The sequence below is a fragment of the Pleurodeles waltl genome, chromosome 1_2 (assembly GCF_031143425.1).
Source record: "Pleurodeles waltl isolate 20211129_DDA chromosome 1_2, aPleWal1.hap1.20221129, whole genome shotgun sequence".
NCBI classification, from domain to species: Eukaryota; Metazoa; Chordata; class Amphibia; order Caudata; family Salamandridae; genus Pleurodeles; species Pleurodeles waltl.
In genome coordinates this window covers 513731967-513757181 of record NC_090437.1, presented here as the reverse complement: position 1 = coordinate 513757181, position 25215 = coordinate 513731967, and the positions used below count along the sequence as shown (strand labels likewise).

Genomic DNA, 25215 nt, shown 5'->3' with positions numbered 1-25215 from the left:
CACTTGGACTTCTCCTTCTTCTTGTGCCTCTTCCCTGAGTGCCTGGAGGACTTCAAATGTGAAGAAGAGGACTTGGGGCTCCTGGTCGGTGAGGACTGTGACCTCCTAGAAGTCACACTAATCGACATTGACTGCTGGGCTGCCATAAGCTTCAGAGACCACTCTCTCAAAGCTTTCAGGGCCATGGCCCAGCAGTCTGTACACAACTTTGAGTTTTGGTCTTGGTCAAGGCACCAGAGACATACCTGGTGAGGGTCCATCACTGACATGGCGCGATGGCAGGCACCACATGGCTTGAACCCCATCTTCCTCAATGTCATTGTGCACAGACTTCAAAAGACTCAACAAAAAGGTTGAAAAGGGCCTGTCAAAAAGAGGGTAGCTCGATTCCGGATCTGCGCTTAATCAGCATGGAAGGAAAAGAACTGACGTACATGTACAGGGGTAGTGCCTTTATACGTGAACATGATGTCACAGGTGGCTCCAACGATGCCACGAGGATCTGAACGATGCCAACTGATGGCACGTGCAGGGTACTGCTCAGCAAAAATTCTGGATTCCAAGCTGATGCCAAGAAATTCTAAGGTAAGGAATCTACAGATAGAAGTCTCTATCAGATAAATTATTTTGTTGGTTGGGTGCTATCACACATTTATTTTTTCATATATATTATTTGACATTATTTATATTATTTACTTAATTAATGATAGAGGGCTAGAAATTTAGAGTATAAGCATAAGTGTGCGATTTCTGCATTAATTGATCCACTCGAATTGCACCTTTACAGATTTAATTGAATAGATGATCCTAGGTTTTCAACTTGTTGACATGTTGCATAATTGTAAACAAATAAGCATTGTATTTTTATTGTGAAAGTAAATATTTACAGAGTACCACATAGGATTTACTTGGGAACATGCTTATGGTACAAAGATTGGTTTCAGATATATGAATGCACTTCAAAATGGCGCTCATTGTTGGAAATTATGTAATGTTTCTCAGTCTAGTGTTTGACTGGGTATCAGAATGGAAGAAGGTCATTATAAAGAAGAATGCTATAAGCCATGTTACTGACCTAGGCCCAGAAGAAGGCATGGCATCAAGCCGAAATGCGTCGGCCTGGATTGTGCAGATTTTATTGGTTTTCCCTGCACTATTTTTTCTCTTTTGAACACAGTGAAACAAAACATAATTTTTGCATGAGAATATCAGCCGCGGGATGTCTTTTGGGAGCTCTGTGCCACCGCATTGGACATCTGTAAATGGAATGCCTGTGAGATGTATATATATATATATATATAAATATATATATATATATATACACATATATATACATATATATATAGATAGATAGATAGATAGATAGATAGATAGACAGATAGATATAAATAGATATATACACACACACACATATATCTAAATATATCACCTAGTGGCGGTCGCTACTAGCTAGTTATAGCTAGGACCTAGTTTCTATAGAAAAAGTGTTTTTTGTTTTGCTAATAACTTTAGCGCTGTTTGATAAATCTTCACTTAATTTTCGCAAAAAATGGTGGTCACATCAGCTGCTCTTTGAAAAGTTTCAGAGTGATCTCTCAAGAAGAGGCCAAGAAAAAGGGGGGGAGTGTCCCAAAACATGCTTTCCTCATTTATTTGTACATAGGGATTTTAAATTGAGGTAGCGCCCAAACCACTGGACAGAATTACACCAAATTTGGCAGAAAGGTAGTTCTTGGTCCAAAAACAGACCTTTTTGTTATTTGGTGTAAATCTGTTTGGTAGTTTTTGAGAAATTAAAGAAAATCCAAATTTGTATGTATATATATATATATATAGGGATGAGAGCCCCACAGACCACAACCTCCCCCGGGGCTAAATCCACTTCAATGAATCGGGCTGAGTGCCCCCGCAGCCTTGGGGACCACCACCTCCCCAGGGCCTTCAATTTATACTGTGTCGTGTGGGAGGGCACACACACCCACCACAGGCCCTGGGTCTACTCCACCAGGGCTACAATAAAAAAGTAATGGGGGTCCGTTTTGGCACCCTGGGGACCTCCACCTCCCCAGGGCAAAGGTCATGGGGCAGGCGGCCACCCTCAGGAACGACTCCTGCTATGTCCTACAGTGCCTACCCCTGGGACATAGCTGTTTGCTTTTTGCAGTTTTGACAGCACTCACCAAGCAAAAGTAAACAAAGTCCAGTTTCTGCAAGAGAGAGCTGTCAAAGAGCATGGAGAGACCTCTCTGCTACTGAATCAGATTTTGGGAGGAACACTGGCAATTCAATGTTGTGATTGATATGAAATTGAGATATCACTTTTGGTTCTGGATTTGCATGTAGGACCACCATATCTTCATGCATTTGAAAGAAAGTTTCTCCTAAGGTTAATGCCTGGCGCTCACTGACGCATCTAAGTGGTGTGATGCAACTAGAAATGCTACTTTCCATGTAAGGAATTGATAGGACAAGAGTGAAGTGGCTCGAAAGGAGGGCAAATGAATCTAGTGAGAACACTGTTAAGATTCCTTGATGGAACAGGTGGAAGTCTAGGTGGAATTACCCCTTTGAGTCCTTCCATGAAGGTTTTAATGACAGGTATTCTGAAAAATGAGATATGTTCCCTGTTTTGTAAATATGCAGCTATAGCTGCAAGATGTCATCTGATTGAAGTGATATATAAAAATATAAACCCCGAGGAGGTGGCAGACCCTGGGGCCTAAAAATGTCCTCAGTGGGGGGCTCCTCTTTAATTTTTCAAATGCGTGGGCTTTATTAAAACAAGGGCGGGAGACTGTGCTTGTTTTTTTTCAATTTGTCCCACAAATTTACTACCCTGTCGTGAATTTTCAGCAAAACTTATATTATTAAAGTGCTTTTTTGCTGTGGGGCATCCCGCTGGGACACCACCGACCGTAGCTAAGGGGTCAGGGTGTCCCTACCCTTAACCCTTTTCTAAATTTTTATATTTTTTTCAGCTGAGTCCCAAGATGGCTGCCTACACTTCCTTGTTGAAGTGTTAGTAGCCAATCAGATCTCAGCACGAGATTGGGAGGGTTCACTGCGCCTTCGCGTCCCTATATATAAAATGTGAATTTTCTATGTCTTAAAAACTATAACAGATAACAAAAAGGGTGTTTTCTGGATAAAGAGCTCCCTCCCTTTTTCCTTGGCCCCCGCTTAACGGATCACCGCAAAACTTTCCAGACAGCAGCTGATGTGAGAGTCTAACTTTGTGAAAACATTTTGTGACGTTTTATCAACTGGTGCCACAGATATAGGCAACTAAAAAGTTTTTTCTATAGAGACTAGGTCCTAACCTTAACTACTTAACTACTTAGGGGGTCATTCAGGGGGTCGCCAGCCCAGCGGGAAACCCCTTCCCACGAGGAAGCCGGCTCCGAATGGAGCCGGCGGAGTGGGATGGTGCGACGGGTGCAGTTGCACCCGTCGCGGATTTCAGTGTCTGCACAGCAGACACTGAAATCCTTTGTGGGGCCCTCTTATTGGCATGTGCACTGCAGGGGCCCCCAGGGGCCCCACGACACCCCTCACCGCCATCCTGTTCCTGGCGGTCGGAACCGCCAGGAACAGGATGGCGGTGAGGGGGTCGGAATCCCCCATGGCGGCGCAGCAAGCTGCGCCGCCATGGGGGATTCCCAGGGCAGCGGAAAACCAGCGGGAGACTGCCGGTTTTCCTGGTCTGACCGCGGCCAAACCGCCGCAGTCAGAATGCCCTGCGGGGCACCGCCAGCCTGTTGGCGGTGCTCCCGCATCCCCGGCCGCCGGGGTCGGAATGACCCCCTTAGTGTGTATATACATATGTATATATGCACATATATATATATGTATACACACACACACACACACACACATATATATATATGACAGAAGAGAAACGTAGCAACACAAATGATCAGTTGACTGCATTCTTTGCATTGGGACTACCTGAAACAACACAGCAGTGCAGATGCAGTTGTTGTTTTATGCTCTGTTTCAGAGGAAAGTCGGGTTAATGAAACAGAAACAGGGAGAACCAAGAACCACACAGCATTCATGGCGCCTATTTCATGGCAGTTTTTCTACCAGAGAACACCACACATTCAACTAAAGTACTAGTCTGAAGGCACCCACTGGAGTTTTTTTTACAAGTGAGATTATTTTTCACTATACCTGACACATTAGTGTATACAGTTTTTCTGTACTATCTACTATGAAAGGAAGGAGGCTCTCTTTTAAAACTCCTCCACTCATCGGAGAGTAAAAACATTCAGAGTATACCTTTCATAAATTCTATTCCATACTTGTCCTATATTTTAGCCATTTTAAAACTCACATCCTAGCTCCATCTGCATTTTACTATTATTTCCATTGAGTACAGTTCTTATAAACTCATACCACACTTCCCCTTCGTACTGGATTTTTTAAACAGGTTTTGATTTATAAAGCATTGTATAATTAGTGATGGAGCTTTTCGTGTGAATTAAGATATGCTTCTCACTGATCTGTGAAACATACTATTCTCTGAACTCTGCTTTGCCAATACACTTTCTCCCTCCCCTTCATCTTGTGATCTGACAGTATGCTGGTTCCAACTCCACTACGTTATGAATACCACCCAAACAAAATGTGTTATTTCTGCCTCCTACTAAACATATGTAACCGTTGTACAGATTAGACTTTGCTTTTCATTAATGAGTGAATTGTATTGATCCACGTGACCCCAAATACAATACCAAGTAGAGTTTTCAGATCAGGTCACAGCTACAGAAACATGATAATCTGTGTACGTGATCATTTGACTTTCATTTCAATATTGCTCAGATTGATGTGTATTATTTGTGACTCACAGCTAAAAATATGTTGTTGCATGCCTGCACTATAAACAAATGCTCTTTAGCTTATAATGCTGAAATTCAGGTAAACCAGACTCACCAGTTATGCTGCACAGCAGTCTTAATGTGGGTGTGTCACCCCCAAAGCCATTCATCATTGCATCAGTGGAGACTTTGGGCACTGGAATAGTCATGGTGATGGGCTTGTGGAACTTTCTTCTTCTCGGCTCCAATGTAACAATTGGGCTAAAGGTTGCCTTATTGCCTAAAATCTTCTTGACAAGTTCGCTGTGCATAGGTTGAGCCTAAATGGGAAGATGAAGGCGACACATGAAAACATAAGTAACCAGTAGAATATCCTTCATCACTGAGGTTTTCTTACAAGAAAAGTGTTTGCTTTTCAGGCTGTAGAGGTTGTGCCTCCGGTGCTCAAGTGAGCACCCCAGAGCGGAATACAAATATCTCGTATAGCATTGCATATTATATGGTTTTCTGTTGTAGCTTAAGGCAAGTTACATTTTCGAACACAATAAACCATTGACAGTGCATCTGCATTATTGATTGGATAATCCCACTCATGATGTTGTGCATATTGTACCTGTAGGCCAACACGGATCCGTTTGGTGAGTGCACCCTCTGGGAAGACAGCCTGGACCTGTGGCACCACTGTGCTGCTCAGCACTCCACCCTCGGGCCCAATCAGGTTGCTGTCTTGTTTGACACGAGACACCACTGCAAAGTATTGTGGGAAGTCCCTGGTGATGATCCGGCAAATGCGCTTTTTCTCCAGTTCTTCGTATGTATCAAGCACTGGGACGCAAATTAAATATTTTTGGTAAGAAACACAGTCAACCTTAACACTGTATTTAATCATACACTATGATTCCTAATGGTTTAGTAACACAAGCAGAAACTGCAATACAGTTAACCTTGCCTTATTTTTAATGATTCCCTATAAATGGGAGATGCAAAATTCGATAAATAATCTTACAAAAATTTACATTTTTATTTAACATATCATCACCAAGCCTGACTTTCCAATTTGTTATATCCTATTTATGCTTCATGCCTTGTTATCTCAAGACTACTTCATAACAAGAATATACCTAGAGTGCAGAGGCACATGTATACTACATATTCCAGTCACTCTAGTGCAAATCAGTATTTCTGTGTCTAGGACTATCCTGAGTGTATTGTATTTTGTGCCCATCTACTAATGATTTCTTTCTCTCATGATATAACCTGTGCCGATTAGTGGCCCTGTGCCAAATTGGCACTCTTGCAGTCCTAAATGTTCCAGTGTTCATTGTCATTTTTGTGTCCTTTAGTCTTCATGTGTCCATTAGTGTCCTTTGCCCCCCAATGTGTTTCTGTGCTGGTCCATGTGTCTATTTGGGTTTTTCACCGAACTCAGAGAGTCTGAATATTCCATGCCCTCACAACTTTCTGCATGAAATCAATGTTGCCTGCCAGTAAGCATTTTGACTTGGCAGTCACTGTGAACATGGCATATTTGAAAACTAATGGTAGACTAAGTGGGTTGACTCAAAGCTTGTGACCCACGCTAAAAAGGGCATTAGGGCAAGCTAGGATATGAAAAAACGTAAATGGTCCTAACACATAAGCCTTTGTCTAACAAGAAAATCCCTTTGGGGAATGATTTCATTAATCACAATTATGTATCAAATCCTACAAAGGCAACTCTGAAACAAATAGGAATTTTGTAATATTACAATCACTTGTCTAGATGACTTGTATCGGCAGCCACACAGTAAATGCTAACAGGGAGGGACATCTAGAACCCTCCATGACTTGTCTGAGGGCTGTCAATAAATCAATCATTGATGATTTGTGTGAAACTCAAATCTTCAGTCTCATACCTTTAACCCAGATATTACAAGACTGCATCTACTGAAGTTAATATGAACAGAGAAAATACTTAACCCAATGTAATAAAATTAGACTGCAAGGTCAATGTCAACGCCCACCACTGGGTTCTCTGAATTATGTAAATCCACTCTATTCCTAGTCATTGTTTTAACTTTATTTATTTGTTTACACCAGGAAACCATTTCAAACTGTCTCATTTTGGTTCTGCCACACTTGTTTAGCCCACTAAGTCTGAATTACCTTAGAACACATTTTTAGAAAGATAGTGAAAGTCCCATCTCGTTGGCAGCTGAATGACCCAATCACAATATAATTAGGTAAAAGCATCTGTGAGAGGTCTCTTATGATATAATCTGCAATGTAATATGTACTGTAAATTGAAAACTTTATTTACTTTGTGTGTAAAGTTCCAGTATTCCCCTCTTCCTTACAGTCCAACTCTAGTTTCTGTAATCTGATCTCAACCTGATTTCAGACTACATATTCTTCTTAATCCTGGCTACCTGATACACCTCTGTGCAAAATTGTTGTCCAGAGATTTTCGTTTTTGATTTGTCTTTTTTGATCATTAGAGAAGTAATTTAGCTCGGGTAGACATTGCTGATCCAGGCCAAATTTTTCTGGATGACATTTTTAAAAATGGCAGATGTTTTGCAGTGATGATGTAATATTTCAGGAACTATGAGACCTATATACTTAATTTTAGTGTCACAACATAGGTTTTGAGAGGGTTGAGAAGTCTTAGAGAGACAAGAAAATAACTCTTCAGTGCAACCCTTCCATCATTTTCCAAAATGGCGCTCTATAATGATGTGTTTTAGCCATCATATTGGTAATTTATTTTAATATTGGTTTTGTTTGAGCAAAGCAGGGAGAAGCAGAGGGCCTTTGCTAACTATAAAATCTAAAGACTCCTTCAACAGTGAAAAATATGTCATATGCTAAACTAATCAGAAAGAAAAGCTAATTTCAACTGTTGCTGGACAGAAGAAAGTGTTTGAGATGCTGCAGAAATACAGCAAGATGAAGTTCACACAAGATTAAAACTGATGGGTGAAGAGGATCAAATATTTTATCATTGTAACAATAAGTGCTACGAGTTGTATTAAATGGAAAAAACCCTGGAAAAAAATCATTAAAAAATAGCAGAAACCAGTAAATCACAACAAGAATCCCAGTCTTCTGAGAAAGCGACAACAACCAAACCCAATGCCCATCCACTTAGAAGATCGATGACTAGCTCTCATCCACCACCAACAACTGATCTGAAAGTAGGGCATCTTCAATGTGTTATCTGTGGTTTAGCCAGAACAAGGGCCAAAGGGATTGATGAAAGAACAAAGTACAGATTACGTGAGTCTAAAAGGGCAAATGTTTTTATCTGCAGCTACCTTCTTTCAAGATGAAGTTTTCAGCTGATTTAAACAGTGAGGCGAATGTATTTGCAGCAAAAATCAAAAATGAAAATCTCTGGACAACAGTTTTTTACAGAGGTATATCAAGGGGCCAGGACTATCTATGCACAACCCCTCATGCTTGAGATGCGCCTGTTACACCGGAATTGTCTTTTTAAAGCACTCCTGCTCTTTAAAATCAATGCAATGCTTTCTGAAACACTTAACATAAAATCTGCATAATAAATATCTATGGTGTGACAAATAGATGTCTCAACTGAAGTGAAAGGAACTCACATGCATAGACGCGATGTTGAAATTCTCTTGTCCCAAAGCTAGATCTAGAGAACATCATACTTAACTCATTCATCACCCAGGATACCTGTTGTACGTTGCACCCTTTTTGTGCATGTGCAACCATAAAGAAGAGGACACTATCATCCAGTGAATTATTGAGCTTTGGGTGATAGCAATGAGTAGTAGGATCAAGTATGTTTGATTAATAAGAGAAAGACTAAAAATCTAGCCATTAGTAAAAAGCAAAAATCAATCTGTTAAGTCCTTGGCTAAAAGAATAAGGTTTCTCTACTTCTTTTATTTAGAGACAAGCTCCTGAATATGTGTATTTCTCACCTTCGTCCATGCCATTCAGTATCTCATTCAGCTCATCCTCGGTGTGCTCACAGTAGTGCTCCTTCCAGCTTTCCCCGGTTTCACTGCGGAGGATCACTAGCTCCCTCTCCTTGCCCCGCAAAGCTGCGAAGTGAGGAATCTCCACAATCACGGGCCTGTGTTGGTTACATGAAATTACATCTCAGTGTGGAAGGCAGAGGGGAAGCCCATGGCTTCACCTCAGGGTTGTACAACATGATCTCATACACCTATGCATTTTATTTAATCTTTCTACAAGAATGGACTACCCAAATTCAGTATTTCAATTAACTAACATTTAAAGTTATAGTTCTTTAATTAATAGCCTCCTGTGTTAAAGGACTGTCCATATGAATATATGTGGAACACTGGCCAGTTAAATAAAATTCACAGTATCCCAAAAGAATGTTGAGGGCCAAGGTTTCACCACAAATTCTGTAAACAAATATTTGATTGTTTCAGGAAACAGAACTAATAAGAATACATTAAAAACACCAATATTCAGTATATTTTATTTCTATCTCTGCAGTACACTAACACTCTTTTCACTAAGGGCAATAGAAAACAGCAGTGGCCTGCCAAGGGCACCACCAATCCATAACTACTGTAAAGCTTGTATGTATGACTTCTAAGGTACCAAACTATTACTATTTAAGTAGTGAAGCAAACACATAATACATTTTGGAAAAAGAGTAGTAGCTTTGCTGTATACATCTGCAGTATGAGGCATGTCATGCTTTAACAGAAAACATACACCTATAATTAAAAAAGGATACACACAATCCACAAAAACAAAAAACATATCACAGGGATTGGGAAATTGTCCACTAATGTACGGCAAACACAATGAAAATCATAAAAGGGGGAAAATGCCATGGTCACAATGGTAAAAAGAAAAAAAACTATAATATAAAAATGGGGAACTGGTATCCATCCAGTTGTACTTAAATCTCTCCTACCCAATGAATTTGGTCCCGGGAGGCCCAAGCTGAAGGATTCTGCTGACCAGGCTTTCTCCCTCATTAAGAGGGGGAGGAGCAGTAGGCAGGTGAAGTTTACTGAACACATCCAAAGCAGCATTGGAAGAAAGAAGATAGGTAAACTTTCAGAGTTGTGTTGTATGGCTTTTAGTAGTCTGTTCCAGTGCCTTGTGTGGTCCACACACAGGAATCAGGAACTGCACCAGCAGATAGTTCATCCATGCAAGGTGTCATGGAAGAGTTAGGCTTTGGGTCTGGCCTTGTAGCACTGCACACCATTTCACTGACATTTATCAGACGCATTCACTCCTCTAAATATCATGTTCATTCATGAACATCATCTTAATAACGCGCTTCTGCTGGGAACACCATGGATCATAGTGGTAAATTTCACGAGAATGAATCAGTCACTGCATGGCACCACAGCTGATCACAGTGGCACATTTTACGAACATGCAACATTCGGGAAACAAAACTAACAGGTGCATGTGGAACTTTCTCTGAAGGAATTAGAGATAACATATTCAAGTTTTTCCATCACTGCTCAAACAACTGTTCGAGAAGTCTAAGTAGGACACTGTGTATAACACATAAATAGTGTGATACGTCCTTGTGTAGGTGATGAGGAAGTGAAAGGGTTTGCCGTGATGCACCACCATGAAATAATAAAGGAGAATGGTAGTGCTACTTATGAAGCTTCGGTTATATATAATGTCATTACAATAATGATCTCCAGTGATCTCTTTCTTTATTATTTGGGAGCAGAAAGAGTGAAACCTACAATGTTACAGATAACATTTAGAGTCAGTGCTATTAAAGATAAAACAGCTTGTGTAGACATGATTGCAGGCTCTGAATTGAATGAATTGAACTGTACTGCCCACATGATTCTTACTCCGGAATTTACAAAACTCTAAAATTAGAGAAGATTGGGGAAGGTCAATATGTCACAGAGCCAACTGCAAAACATGTTTTTTTAATAATGCATGAAGAGCTCATATATATCAAATATATGCACACACACACACACACATTTCAGAACACACATGTATACTCATAGCCAGATTCGCACATAGGCAAACTCATTCACACATACATAAGCAAGGAGACATGCACTGCCATAATCACACACATTTAGAATACAGAAATCTACTGACTTGTGGGACAAACTGTAGGTTTGCTTGGAAATGGGAGCAGTATTCCAGTTATTTTCCAATACTGAACAACTCTGAACTTGTTTAAAGTTGTTATGCAGCAAACATCCTCAGTTTCACAGTCCTATTGTTCTCAGATAGATGGGTCTGCACCCTTTAAAAGGCAACATTGCCTTTTGTGATTTGCAGCATGCTGACCTTGAACAATTTGAACAATTTGAGTAATTAGCGTAATTAATCTTACACCGTACACCCTCTGAAAACTGGCTTGGCACATTTGTCATATTGCACACTTCAAAAGTTGTGTACATAAAATTCACCCTGATTAAGAAACTGGTCACCTGTGATAAACGTTTTTGAACACTTGTCAATTTATATTACATCTAAGTATCTGGTTTGCTTGCAACACTATACTGAAATGTTTGTTACTGCAGCTCATCTCTCTTGTCACAGTTTGAAACATACTGTGATATAAATCTATGATACACTCTACAGACATACGAAAACAACCGGAACAAAGATTACACACCAATCTAATTACCTTTATTAAATACATTTTTAAATTAACACCCTGAAATGCAGAAAACAGCTCATGATCCAATAGCTAAAAGCATTATATTTTAGCTGTTGTGAGGGCTATTAGTTTTTACCTAGGAAGGAGTTTTGTCTCAGCAAGCATTTGCCCCGTTTGATGTCCAAATAGAGAATTGCTTTTGAATGCCATTTTCCACAGGTGGAAAACCTCCCTCTGAAGCGACTTTGCCCAGATTTCTGTAGCCAATGTTATTTTCTGTTTCTACTTCCTAATAGTAGTCCCTGATGAAGTTCAGTGTTTGGTTATTGTATGTGGGTCAACAAGTACCAATATATAACAAAGCATTCATGCAAACATTCGTTGAACAATTGAGAATAACGTCTCATTGTTCTCACTCATAAAAGAGACAACTTGATCCCCAATTTCTTAGAAGTCCTGTGCTTGGTGCTGTGCTATCCATATATATATATATATACAGATCAATAATTACACTTTCTCTACTGTTAGAGAAAACTAGTGATTTAGGAAAATGCTTTAATGAATCTTCACTAATGGAAAATCCTCTGGGTAACACTGTATGCCATCATTTTAGTTTGTTTCATCAGAACACAACCAAAGCAACTATCAGCAAATGAGCCTCTGAGCCTTCAGCTTTGCTCAGCCTCATTGGCAATGTAGAAATTGTATGCATATGGACCTACATCTGGGATATCCCTATAGTACACAGCGTTAGCCAAGACTGGTCCACATATGAATGATTTTCTTATTTAAAGGAACAGATAATCTGAAAAACTGTACATTGGAATGCTCATCGGAGGCTTTCACACTGAGTAATGTATTGATATATTTTCTATATAATTTCTATCACGTTGTTGTTAAGTTGCTCCTTTGGTTATGTTTCTTGGATGTTGAAGTCTTAATTTGCAAGATCAAAATGAATTAGTGCTTGAAATGATAGCTGATTACAAGGGTAAAGCTGGACATCAAGTAAAGATTAATTTACATTAGGTAGGAAAAAGATCATTCTGGGTGGACGTGATGGCCCTTAAGGAGAATATCATTCCAGTTTTTCTTTTAAACACAGCTCATTTGTGAAAGTATAAATAACTGATTTGTACGGGAAGTTTGAAAATTGATTAAAGAAACTTAATCTTGGGACACCAGGCAAGTGTTTGAACTCAAGGGCATCTATCATTTGTTTCTGGTAATGAATAAATTGCCCTATTGACAAAAAACACCATTCTGTGGTTTGCTCCTTTTGATTTTCCTGATGCATTAAGGATGGGCAGCCCAAATACAGCAGCAACACCATAATCTTCACACCCCCAACAGAGTTTTCATGTTTTTTTGAGGATCTGCAGAGCTGCAAAAATAAAAAAATGTGGTAGAACAACAAAATAACGTTTTTTAAAACCATCCATTGTTAGGTGGTATGGCTTAGTTTATGATCTAACTGGTAGATTCCATTTAAGATCTTAAGAGATTCTGGACCGTGTGTATGAAGAATGCATTAGATAAAAGGGGTTCCAATTTGCGCATCAAGGTTTACAGAATGCATTCTTATTTTGCAAGCCTATGCATGTATTAATAAGTTGCTTGACAAAATACAGAGTTATAGTCATCCACATTTTGACTTACTTCATTACAGTTAATGAGGTAATGATGGTAATGTTAATGAGGTAAGTCACAAATTGTGACCCACTACTACTGGCTACCAGCACAAGCATGGTGGCCTGCTGGGGTCAACAGGCCCCCATGACCCTGATTGCTTTAAAATAAGGCAGTATTTCCTATTTAAAAAATGCAGCCTGTGTTCCTAAAAGTAAAAAACAAAAGAAAATTAGAATGTTTAGAAACTTTAAAAAAAAAAAGTGTATCCATTCACATAGGGGAAAGGGTTCCTTGGGGATTCCTTCGTGTTTGAGAAGCAGTTACTACATTATTTCAGTTGGTGATAAAATATTAATATTGTATGTCCAAAATCTAATCACAAAACATTAATATACCTGAAGGAAACAGAATTTGGAAGGGCCGCTCTTAAAATGACCCTTCCCAAGAGTGATTCCTTAATGTTTCCTAAACCATTTTACAATTCAGAAACTCTTTTTTGAATGACTAATGAGTTTAATACATTTAAAAAAATGTTTTAGCACTCACAAGTCATGGGATTTACTAAGGTGTGCAAATGCAAAAACCCTCTGTACACAAGGCCTCTGGTATTTGAATGCAAGACTTTGTTTTTACAGTGAATGTGGGGTGGTAGGACCTGGAATACCAGCCACCTACTGTTCACACCATGCTAGAGGAGCTTGTGCTGGCAGGGTGCAGGAGTGTGAAGCAGTGGGGTGAAGCCACAAAGCAGAGAGTCCACACATGCTCTTACTCTGGCATATCATGTTACTTGCTGATAACATGGACCACTTTGAAACTGACACGAAGCATGTTTTATGACCATTTCAGGTATTGAATGGGTTTAGGTCATGTCTTCCACACAAACCTATCCATAGCCTTGAGCCCTATTATTTAGTAAACCAGTTTGGTTTGCAGAGTCATCTGGTTACAGTAACTAGGATGAGCTGTGGTTGTTGGCTGATATGCAGCTTCTATTGGAGTGAATGGTATTTTCATGTCATGTGAAGTTAAGGGTGATCAACTTGATGTGAGAATACAATAGCCATTAAAACATGGAGTCCTAGGCGACTGGACAGGAATTGTATTGAGCCCAAAAGCAGACACAAGCCTGCCCAATAAATGCTGCTGAACAGTTTTAAAAAAAGTCATCTTGGCATCAGGTGTTCACTCAAGAAAATCTAAGATGGGCTTCCCGATTCATCAAAAGGGGGTAATTTAACAATGTATGCCCCTTTTAATAAATGATGGTGCCAACTTGTTCTACTCAATCTACAAAAAAATATCTTTCAGGTGTCTTCCTACTATCATATGAGTGCCAGTGAAGAGTTTCTGAGCCAATTCCCTGACTTCATGTCTGGAAGCACCATAGGCTCCAACCATGATGGAACCATTCATTCCACATGAGAATATTGTTTTCAAAAGTTTCTGCTACTCATCATTGATGATCACGTTTATAAATGGACTTCACATTACAGCCTGATCTCGAAAACATTGATGAATATTAAAGAAAAAGCCCAGCGCATTACACCATCAAAAGGTGGCACCCCATTTACATATTGACTGTAATGAACATTTGTGCCTGCATCAATAGGGCTTATCCTGAATCCCGGCAGTATCAAATAAAAGAGATGGAATTTCTCAAACAATGCACTTTATATCAATCAGGTTTCAGGTTGGTCCACTAATCCAGATGAACTCAGACCAGCTATTTACGCACCACTGGTACTAACACCAGATATTGGTCTTCTTCTGGTACAACATGTTTAATTCATGCTTGCTAAAATTTTAGTGTTGCATTAAGTGCTTGATAAGAACAGAATCAGCTTCATACATGTACTGAACCCATGCTGGAAGAACACCATAGAAATAAGTGGTCCTTGTTGATATCAGAACTTTATCGGAGGCCAAACAGCACTACAGGTTCCATTATATCATCAGACCACAAGAGATCACCTGGCATTAGCTCATAGGGGTTGGTGGCATACAGCCATCACCACTGTGACTCCCAACATTGTGCACTGATGTGTTAACATTGTGATACATGGTACAAACAGTACAGTTTGCAGAATGTCTGCTCCACAAACCTTAGACTCACAACAAATTGCAAGCTGTTTGGCAAGGACCAGATGCACACCAAAACTGATTAATGACAGTTCTGAGTGGATTGGATGCAGACATTCTGTGTAAGAATGCCAGTCAGTGCTGTGTTAATAAGGATGCAAGGGATGAGACTCTAACAGTAGGACACAGTAGACATACAAAAGCGGAAATTATTATTGTCCAAATTAGTTCTCAGACATTTTCATGAACTATTAATCTATGTGGTGCACTCACTCATCTCAGGAGGAGGGAAAGGAACAAGATGTTGGATCCTACTAATGGAATAAATAGCAGATATGTGTTTGTATTTACTCCTCAAAGCCATATTTTTCCACAGATGCATGATAAAAACACACTATAATGTAAATGTGGCAAAAAGATATCGGCAACAGATCTATTTCCAGTACACAAATGCATACACTATGGGGGTTATTCCAACTTTGGAGGAGGTGGTAATCCGTCCCAAATGTGACGGATTTACCACCAGCCGTATTACGAGTTCCATAGGATATAATGGACTCGTAATACGGCTGGTGGTATATCCGTCACTTTACCGTCACTTTTGGGACGGATTACCACTTCCTCCAAAGTTGGAATAACCCCCTATGTGTGCCATAGCCTGTTGGATGCAAAAAAGGGAAAACAAGCCTTACATTTTATGTGGAGACAAATCTACCTGTGTTGATTCACTCCAAAAAATCGAAAATGTTTAATTAGTTAAAACTATACATTAAATATCCCCTAGCAGTCTTTGCTAGTGTACATATGTGTTAGAAACATGTAAAATTCTTGACTTCTGAGACGCTCAGATAGAGCACAGCTTTGTCTGTCCAGGTGAGTGCATAGTTTAAATCTCAATGCCATTACTGATGTCCAGAATAACATATGCTATTTGGCGCCTCGCTGAAGCTCATCTGACTTACAACTAGGAAAATGTTATGTGGTGCAGTTTACACACTCGAAAAGGGGATGCTGTTCAAGAGAGCAAAGAAGCAACACAATCATGATAGCTTATCAGCTTTGCTACATGCATGCATGGATCTGGTAGAATGTCTGCTGGCTTGACACAACACCCTGGGAGGCTAGTGCTTGCTTATTTTATACCATTGTCCTAAGTAATACCAAGATACTCAGCCACAATCTGACTTTAGATCGTGTCACCTAGCACCGTACCCAAGGAACTGAGCCCCAGAGGGTCCAACTTCGATCAGACGGCTGGCCAGACCCTCCCCTTCTACCATTGGAGGCATGGTGGCAAGCCGGTGGCGTTTCACCAGGCGACAGGTCACTCTTGTCGGCGCAGTGCATTTTCTCGGTGGAATGATGATTCTCAGACCATTGTGTCGGCAGCCTCGCATGGCTCCACCACGGGCATCTACCATGAAACTGACCAGAAAACTGCAAGGGGTAAAACAAAACACCATAATGTCACACAGCTCATGTTTATAAATCATAGGCATATTCAGAAACATACTTTGGTAAGTGCATGATGGGAACACGATATTTCACTGTACTTCTTTTACCTCTGTCTATAAACATGAGCTTTACTCTCTCGCAAATTTCAGCTTAACAAATAATCTCATTAGCATACGTTTCAAGCTCTTTTGTACAGTCTTTTAATAAGTTTCAGAGAAGTAGCAGATATTCTGTACATATTCCATACTATTTATTCCTCAGTGGATAGAGTCTAAACATCCATATGCATTGCACAGTTAAGAAAGTAGAATTTTAATTTCAAGGCCCCATACTCAGAAGTTAAAAGGAGGACAGTACCCCATTTCTAAATCTGCACAAAGGTATGGCACACTTTGTGCATAATCTCTGGCACAAACCCGTGTCTGTTCCGGTATAACCCTGCAAAGGCTTGAAAGCAGAAACAAACAAGCCAAGCCTCAATATTAATATTGTCAAGTAGAAGGTATTACACAATTTGGAAAACAATGAACTCATTCCCATGCTGTTAAAGAAACCACCAGGGCAGGCAATACAAGTCAGGTATCAAAGAGAAAAGAACCTTCTCCAGCCTGGACCATGGCATGCATCATGATTCAAGATGAAGCAGGGTCACATGCTTCTCTCAGCATACACTCACAACCTCGCCAGCCTGTGAAGTTTACACTGTGACCTCAGGCCTTCTTGCTTTGTAACACCCTGGGCTAGGTCACATAGATGCATGTTATGCTCCACGACAAAAGAACTCAGCTTCACCTTTTGTTTCTTTAATCAACACTAGTGAAAATGCATTTCTCAGCACCTCTGTAGATAGGTGATAGTTGTTACTGACCAAGAGTAGGTAAGATGAGCAGGGGATGTTAAGTTCAATATTTTAGTACCTGAATAACAATCAATGCCCTTTGTTTGATAAGTAAGAATGTTGACTGCAATGCTCTTCAGTTATGGTTTGCTCAGCCATACAACCTCAAACTTAGCTAGATGAACTGCAGCATCTAAATTCCAAACCCATCGCAATGCAGTAAGCCACAGAAAATGATGCTACATTTCTGAGGTATTAAGGGAAAACTGCTGGCAACAATTTAAAACCCTTTACAAATTGGTGGTGTTGAGTTACTATATTTAGAGTATCTTTCTAAGAGATTTCCCCCACAGTGAAAGTACTAAGCTTTCTAGATATATGTGTGGACACTATCCTTTTACCTCACTTGCAATGGGTGCATCTGGAAGAAGGGTTTTTTAATGAGCACTCCACTTACCAGTGGTAGGTTAATCATATGTTTATCACATTCGGACCTACTCTATACTGCTTGGCACCGTCACTTCCTCCAAACAGAAAGCGTAGAGTTTTAAACTAGAGAGTAAAATATATTTTTGAAAAATGCAGACTAATGTTTGTCCACCTCAAAGATAAAAGCTAATATATGTGAAATAATTTTACCCCACTGATTTCAATTATCAAGAGTCAGTTTTCTCTGTGTAAATCCTAAAGCCAAGAACCTGGACTCTTAAAACAACGGAGACCCAGGTCCTTTTTCCCAAAGGCTCATTTAAGGCCTTAGAGTCAGTAGTGTGCTTTCCATGGAGAGATGCCCTATAGCTGTCTTAGAGGGCCTTGTTGTTTCGCATGTATTGACTGTGGCTTTGTTTATTGACCAACTAAATAGTAAAAATTCTTCATGTGCTCAGACTGAATAAACCCTGCAATAATCTCCACTGAACCTAATTAAAAATAAACATTCTTCATCAATTTGATTGTGGATATGCTGATAAGCAGACTAGATTTTACTACTGGTTCAAGCCACAAAGGTAATAAGCAACATGGCAATGAATGTTAAGAAACACACCTACTTAGTGGCAGTATTTTAAAGAGGCAGTGACGACTTTCAGCTTGATACCTCTATGAACTTCTTCTATTACGGTCCACTGAAATTCAAAACAATAGACCTCCTCTAATCTACATCAGTTGAAGCTCTGTGTTGACCATGCACTGGACTGTGTTGGTCAGCTACAGCCTTTACATTTTGTGCCATTTGCTAGCCGTGTGGTATTACAATGCATTAAAGTATAGCGCTCTCCACCACAAGGGCCTTTCCACACAATAAACAAACGTTAATGATAGACCTGTAGAACACATAACTATCCAGCTGCTTTCGAATTTAACTGTGGATTGTGTGGTTTATGTTTCTCTTATTGCTAGTGAATGAAATGCTTTTTGGGCGTCATGTGTTTCACAGGCTGGTGAAGCAAGAGATGTAATGCTGTCATGCAAATGTAGCTCTTTCAATGACTTCTCTCTATGCATATCTAAACACCACAGCATCAGGCCACATTCCGGTCCTTACAAGATGCAAAAAGCAAACAAAATCTGTCTTAAACATAAGATGAATGAGGTCCACAAAATATTGGGAAAACACATTTTGTTCAGAGTGCTCATATATGTATCCCAATTGGCCAGTTGGAGGAAAGTAGGTTAAACAGTACTTTGCAATAAACCACATCCCTAGGTGTGGTTTACAAACAGGTCATGAAAACTACCAAGAGTAATTCATGCTTGAAGATTTAGAACACTTTTTGGGAGGGTTGTTTGTCTTCCCCAGGGAATGAGTATGTGTTACATGTACATAACCTCATACAACATCTGTGTGCTGTAGGTTGTTCAGCCATACTCTAGAACTGTGCTGGCCTTTCTCATTAAACTAAACAAATTATGAAGCCACAGTGGTTTAATTTGTATTCTACGGATATGGGTCTATGGTATTCTTGAAGAAAAGCATGTTCTGGGATTGTTTATCACAGATGGATACCAGTAGCTGGGCATCACTTGCTTTGTAAATAATGCAGGGGGCCTGAAGTCATCATTTTTGTTCCCTAGGGGTTACCCGATCTGATCCACACTTAGGCCCATATTTATGGGAAAGTTGTGCACTGCAATGCAGTAAGTCACCTTGCTGCGCTGCACTGCTTCACTGGGAAAGGACAAGATTGTGCAGTATTTAGGGCATATGATGCATCACTGTTATTTTCCCTGCCCTGGCACACAATTGGCTGCCTAGTGCCAACAAAGGCAACTTTGCACCATGATGCAAGTGTGTCTGCCGTGCATTCAGGTCACCTTCCTGCACCAACATAATTCTGGGAGGCATATTCCTCTTTCTATGTGGCTGCACAATGCAGCACACATAGAAAGGGGAAGAAACAAGGAGAACTAAAGATATTTCTCCTCATTACGCTTCCCCTGGGGATGTGTAAGGTTTTGGTACATTCCCAGGTTTAAAAGTTCTTGTAAATATGGGAGTGGATCAAAATCCATGGGAGCTGTGTGGGAACACCCACCCAATGCCATTGGAATCCTTTCCAGGGCAGAGCAATGTAATGCAGCAATTTGCACTGCATTGCCTTACCCATGTTTTTAGAGCCACTCAAAGTCATGCAAAGTGGTTTTGCGTGGCTTCAAAATATAACTTAAGGTTTGCCTCAGGCATGTAGCCCATAAATATGAGCCTTACTGAAGAATCAGTCCTAATCCCAAAACTAGCTATAAGAGTGAACAAACTCCAATGGCTGTTATGATGGGAACCCAAGAGAGATCTTTCACTTTGGTGGTCTTCCCTTTCTCAATGCCCAGTGAAGGATTCTGCATAGCCCATTGACACACTGTGATGTCTTTCTGTCTGTTTGGGAAATATAAGAGGAGGAAATGCCTTCTCTTGTGATACTGATTTTAAACTGGCATGTCCTATTATGGCAACTAAGGGGCATATTTATGAGAGGGCTGTGCCGTGCTTACATCACACAATCTGGTACATGCGCAGTGCTAACCACTAAGTCATATTATTGAAGGCACGCAAAGTCACTTTGCATGGCTTTGAATGGCTTAAAAAATATGGAGTAAGGCAATGCAGTGCAAATCGCTGCGTTGTCTTACTCTGCCCTGGGTAAATGTTCCATGGGTGTTGCAGTGGGTGTTTCCACGCAACTCCCATGGTTTTTGATGCACTCCCAGATTTACAAGAGCTTGTAAACCTTTGAATGCGCCAAAATCCTACACTTATCCAGGAGAGGAGTAATGAGGAGAAATATCTTTATTTCTCCTTGTTTTTCCTCTTTCTATGTGTGCTGTATTTTGCATTTTGCAGGTCACACAGAAGGAGGAAGACTCCTCTCTGGATTGACTTGCTGCGCTGCCCTGCACCACAGAGACCATAAATATGACCTAAGTTTTAAATAATGCCATTGAATAGCACCATTTCCAGGTCACAGTGGTAAAGTCAGCCACAGCAAGTGGCTATCTTTTTCCTTCCCCTGTCAAAATGGTCTAAGATGTCTAGCATCAAGTTATTGCTCTGGTTCTTGCACCTCATTGCATAAACCAGTGTTTCACTATTTTAACCAAAGTGATCTTGCTATAAAAATAATAATTCAGAATAAACATGATGAATAGTTTCCTAGCAATGTAGAAAACACAAACTACAAAGAACAATGATGTTATAAAGATCATCAGGAACTAATTGTAAGATTTTTTAATGTCATCTGGAGTATTCAAGACTCTTGGACAGACCTGCTTAGCTGGGATCAGCAGGGTGTGAACGACTGACCCGTTAAAGGACAGCTCACTTAGGACAAACTTGTACACATGAGCAAGCTTCCTCTGTCTCATTCAGGAAGATCTGAAGGTTAGGCCATCTCAGATTGTCCAGCAGCTGGGAGCAACTTAGCAAGTAGTCAAGACTTGAACTGTTTTCCAGAGTTTTGAACTGAAGCATTTTAGTAAAACTTAGTTCATGAACTCCTTGGCTCCCATCACAGCATTGTTCTGGATTCAGATTCTAAAAAGAACCTTGACACCTCTCAAGTGGGCACAATTTGGCAGCGTATGTGCATGCACTGTTGTACTTTATATCCACAGTCTTCTAAGTAACACAGCATGATCATTGGCAGTGCACACGCATAGGGCTCATATGTGTCACACTACCTGTTTTGAGTAAGTCAGAATCCCCCATTGTCTTATAAAGTATGGTTCTTTTTTGGTTACACTTCTTCTAAAAGGTGACTGACACCACAGGAAGATAACCTTATTTTTATTGTCACATCAAGCACTGCATGAGCAACCTGTAATTTAGCTCTCCCACGTGGCACATACATGTAACCTTACTCTGATATGAACTTGTTCACCTAAGGCCACTTTTGCCTAATTCCACAATCTGCATTGAAATATAACTTGCTTTTAAATAAAGCACTGGCTGCTCAAACTCACCAGACTGGCCAAGCCTTTCTACTCAGGCTGTCAGGACTCTAAATGTTGCAAGGCTTTGTCATCTATTTGGGGACATATTTGACACCGGGTTATCTCAAGGCACTGGTCATCACTGTTGGATGACTGACTTCTTCCCTGTCACTAGTTTCAACTTGGTACTATAATGACACTTTTGTCTCTCTCCAATATGACCCATTACCGAAAGTGATTTGAGGCCATAAGATAGTTGTTAGAACCCTCTCCCCCAAATAAAATACATTATTTTTTTAAAATAAAAGTCATATGAGAAAAAGCATACCTAAATATAATCCTCTAAAGATCTAACTTTTACTGATCTCACCTCCACTGACCTTAACTCCTATCCTGTTGCGCCTGGACTTGCTTAATGCATTTGAATGAAAACCTAAAATCGTTGAATGTGGAAAAATACAGCTCTTATGGCAAGGCAGCCAGTTGATTATGTTATGCATCAGCAAGATGTTGACATATTCTTCTCATTTTACTTTGGTGCTCTTCCCATTGCATTTAGGAAGCATCAAGGATGAAAGCTGTGTCATAGTCATCCCCTGAACAGCCCTTAAGAAGCAGCAATGCATACAGACTTAAGGATGAACCAAATGTAATTTCTTTGGGGTACAGACACATTAGTTAAAAATGATTATGGCAGATGATTGCAGCATCAGCATTCACCATGCTCTCTCTATCCATCCTACTCTTTCCTTCAGAGGATGCAGACACAATGTTTGCCTCTGGGCACTGTATTTTCAAATCATGTTGATGTACGTGGACCAGTTTCTCATACTTTATGATTCTGTGTATCTCTAGGCTCCTCTTTGTAGCAACGCACCAATATGGACGGTGGTCAAGTAGGAACTCTTGAACAGTCCCCACTGTGAAACATAGTCCCACGAAGTAAGATATCCTCAGTCAAATAGAATGTGCACGAAGTTAGATTTTAGAAAAATGGTCATTGGAGTGGGTAATTCCAGTGAAGAAAACTGTCTGTTCGGTACTTTCAGCCCAGATACTGGAATTGTTCATTACTCTTCCAAATGCATGAGATACAAGACAATACATTTTGGAAATTAGGTCTTTCTTCATCTGGCAAGCGAACATTTTCTGCATTATGAGTAATGAAACAGTCCAAGATATTTGTACAAGGCGAATGATTCTTGGAACAGAATCCCACAACTCTAGCTTTGGTTGTTATTGGGACTGATTATTTTCATGTATGCTTGTCTCCAAAGTGCTGTAGCTGATTATTTTCAAATACCAAATGTGAGATGTGCAGCATTTATTGTGTACTCCAAACGTGAAAGATACCTGGAAACTGAAATATGCTGATTTTGGCCAGTTGATTTGAGTAATAAATGTGCCATGTCTAGGCACTATTACACAAGTGGATACTGCTTCTTTTGTGGTGCATTTAAATATGTCATCACTACAATGATGCTAAAAGTATTGGAATTATCAATGGAACTAATGGAAGATGTGTTTATATTCAAATTAATGTTGGTGTTGAATTGAATTGAATCTGTAGAACCTCAAAGTTAGTTGAAGAAACAACCAGCAGTAGTCTTAACATCTGTCTGCTATACATTAATGGGGGTATACTGTTTTCCTACCCTTGGATTTTTACTTGATACTTTGTACCAGATGTACCAAAGGAATTTACCCATTCTGTGTCTATGGGAAAATGCTTTAGTACATATGGCCCAATATCATTTACTTAGACAATGTTAATTATTCTCCAGTCTTGAAATAGTTCCTCAAGGACCGAAACATGTGTCAAGGATCATTCTTTCCTGCTTCCTCAGGTCAGAAAATGACTTGAATTCAGCAACAGAATATCTTTAGATCCTTTAGCAACAGGAGCAATGTGTACCTTTTCTGATTCTGTTACCAGTAATACAGGACATCTTTAAAGGAGTCCTAGAGACTGGAACTACAGACTACCTTAAGCCAAGCCCCAGAATAGAGAATTTTATTAAACTGTTATTATAAAGATTGTTGGACTTTGATAATTATGTCATTGTGTGTTTCACATTGCCCCATCAATTATAGTATACAGGGAGTGCAGAATTATTAGGCAAGTTGTATTTTTGAGGATTAATTTTATTATTGAACAACAACCATGTTCTCAATGAACCCAAAAAACTCATTAATATCAAAGCTGAATATTTTTGGAAGTAGTTTTTAGTTTGTTTTTAGTTTTAGCTATGTTAGGGGGGTATCTGTGTGTGCAGGTGACTATTACTGTGCATAATTATTAGGCAACTTAACAAAAAAAAATATATACCCATTTCAATTATTTATTATTACCAGTGAAACCAATATAACATCTCAACATTCACAAATATACATTTCTGACATTCAAAAACAAAACAAAAACAAATCAGTGACCAATATAGCCACCTTTCTTTGCAAGGACACTCAAAAGCCTGCCATCCATGGATTCTGTCAGTGTTTTGATCTGTTCACCATCAACATTGCGTGCAGCAGCAACCACAGCCTCCCAGACACTGTTCAGAGAGGTGTACTGTTTTCCCTCCTTGTAAATCTCACATTTGCTGATGGACCACAGGTTCTCAATGGGGTTCAGATCAGGTGAACAAGGAGGCCATGTCATTAGATTTCCTTCTTTTATACCCTTTCTTGCCAGCCACGCTGTGGAGTACTTGGACGCGTGTGATGGAGCATTGTCCTGCATGAAAATCATGTTTTTCTTGAAGGATGCAGACTTCTTCCTGTACCACTGCTTGAAGAAGGTGTCTTCCAGGAACTGGCAGTAGGACTGGGAGTTGAGCTTGACTCCATCCTCAACCCGAAAAGGCCCCACAAGCTCATCTTTGATGATACCAGCCCAAACCAGTACTCCACCTCCACCTTGCTGGCGTCTGAGTCGGACTGGAGCTCTCTGCCCTTTACCAATCCAGCCACGGGCCCATCCATCTGGCCCATCAAGACTCACTCTCATTTCATCAGTCCATAAAACCTTAGAAAAATCAGTCTTGAGATATTTCTTGGCCCAGTCTTGACGTTTCAGCTTGTGTGTCTTGTTCAGTGGTGGTCGTCTTTCAGCCTTTCTTACCTTGGCCATGTCTCTGAGTATTGCACACCTTGTGCTTTTGGGCACTCCAGTGATGTTGCAGCTCTGAAATATGGCCAAACTGGTGGCAAGTGGCATCGTGGCAGCTGCACGCTTGACTTTTCTCAGTTCATGGGCAGTTATTTTGCGCCTTGGTTTTTCCACACGCTTCTTGCGACCCTGTTGACTATTTTGAATGAAACGCTTGATTGTTCGATGATCACGCTTCAGAAGCTTTGCAATTTTA

The 25215-nt window shown here is 40.0% G+C and overlaps 1 protein-coding gene across 33 annotated transcripts in view; it reads right to left on the bottom strand.

The window, feature by feature from the left end:
- The window catches only part of ANK2 (ankyrin 2), a 1630948-nt gene that overhangs the window by 262630 nt on the left and 1343103 nt on the right, over window positions 1–25215 (bottom strand). For 18 of the 33 annotated variants that reach the window (XM_069241892.1, XM_069241902.1, XM_069241884.1 and 15 more), the window contains 4 exons: window positions 16345–16569; window positions 8753–8907; window positions 5434–5645; window positions 4936–5140 (listed from right to left, as the gene is read on the bottom strand). In XM_069241892.1, the coding sequence (XP_069097993.1) occupies window positions 4936–5140; window positions 5434–5645; window positions 8753–8907; window positions 16345–16569 (797 nt within the window). Of the gene's footprint in view, window positions 1–4935; window positions 5141–5433; window positions 5646–8752; window positions 8908–9729; window positions 9829–16344; window positions 16570–25215 lie in introns of all 33 variants that reach the window. The other 15 variants (XM_069241684.1, XM_069241717.1, XM_069241674.1 and 12 more) reach the window with 1 other exon arrangement.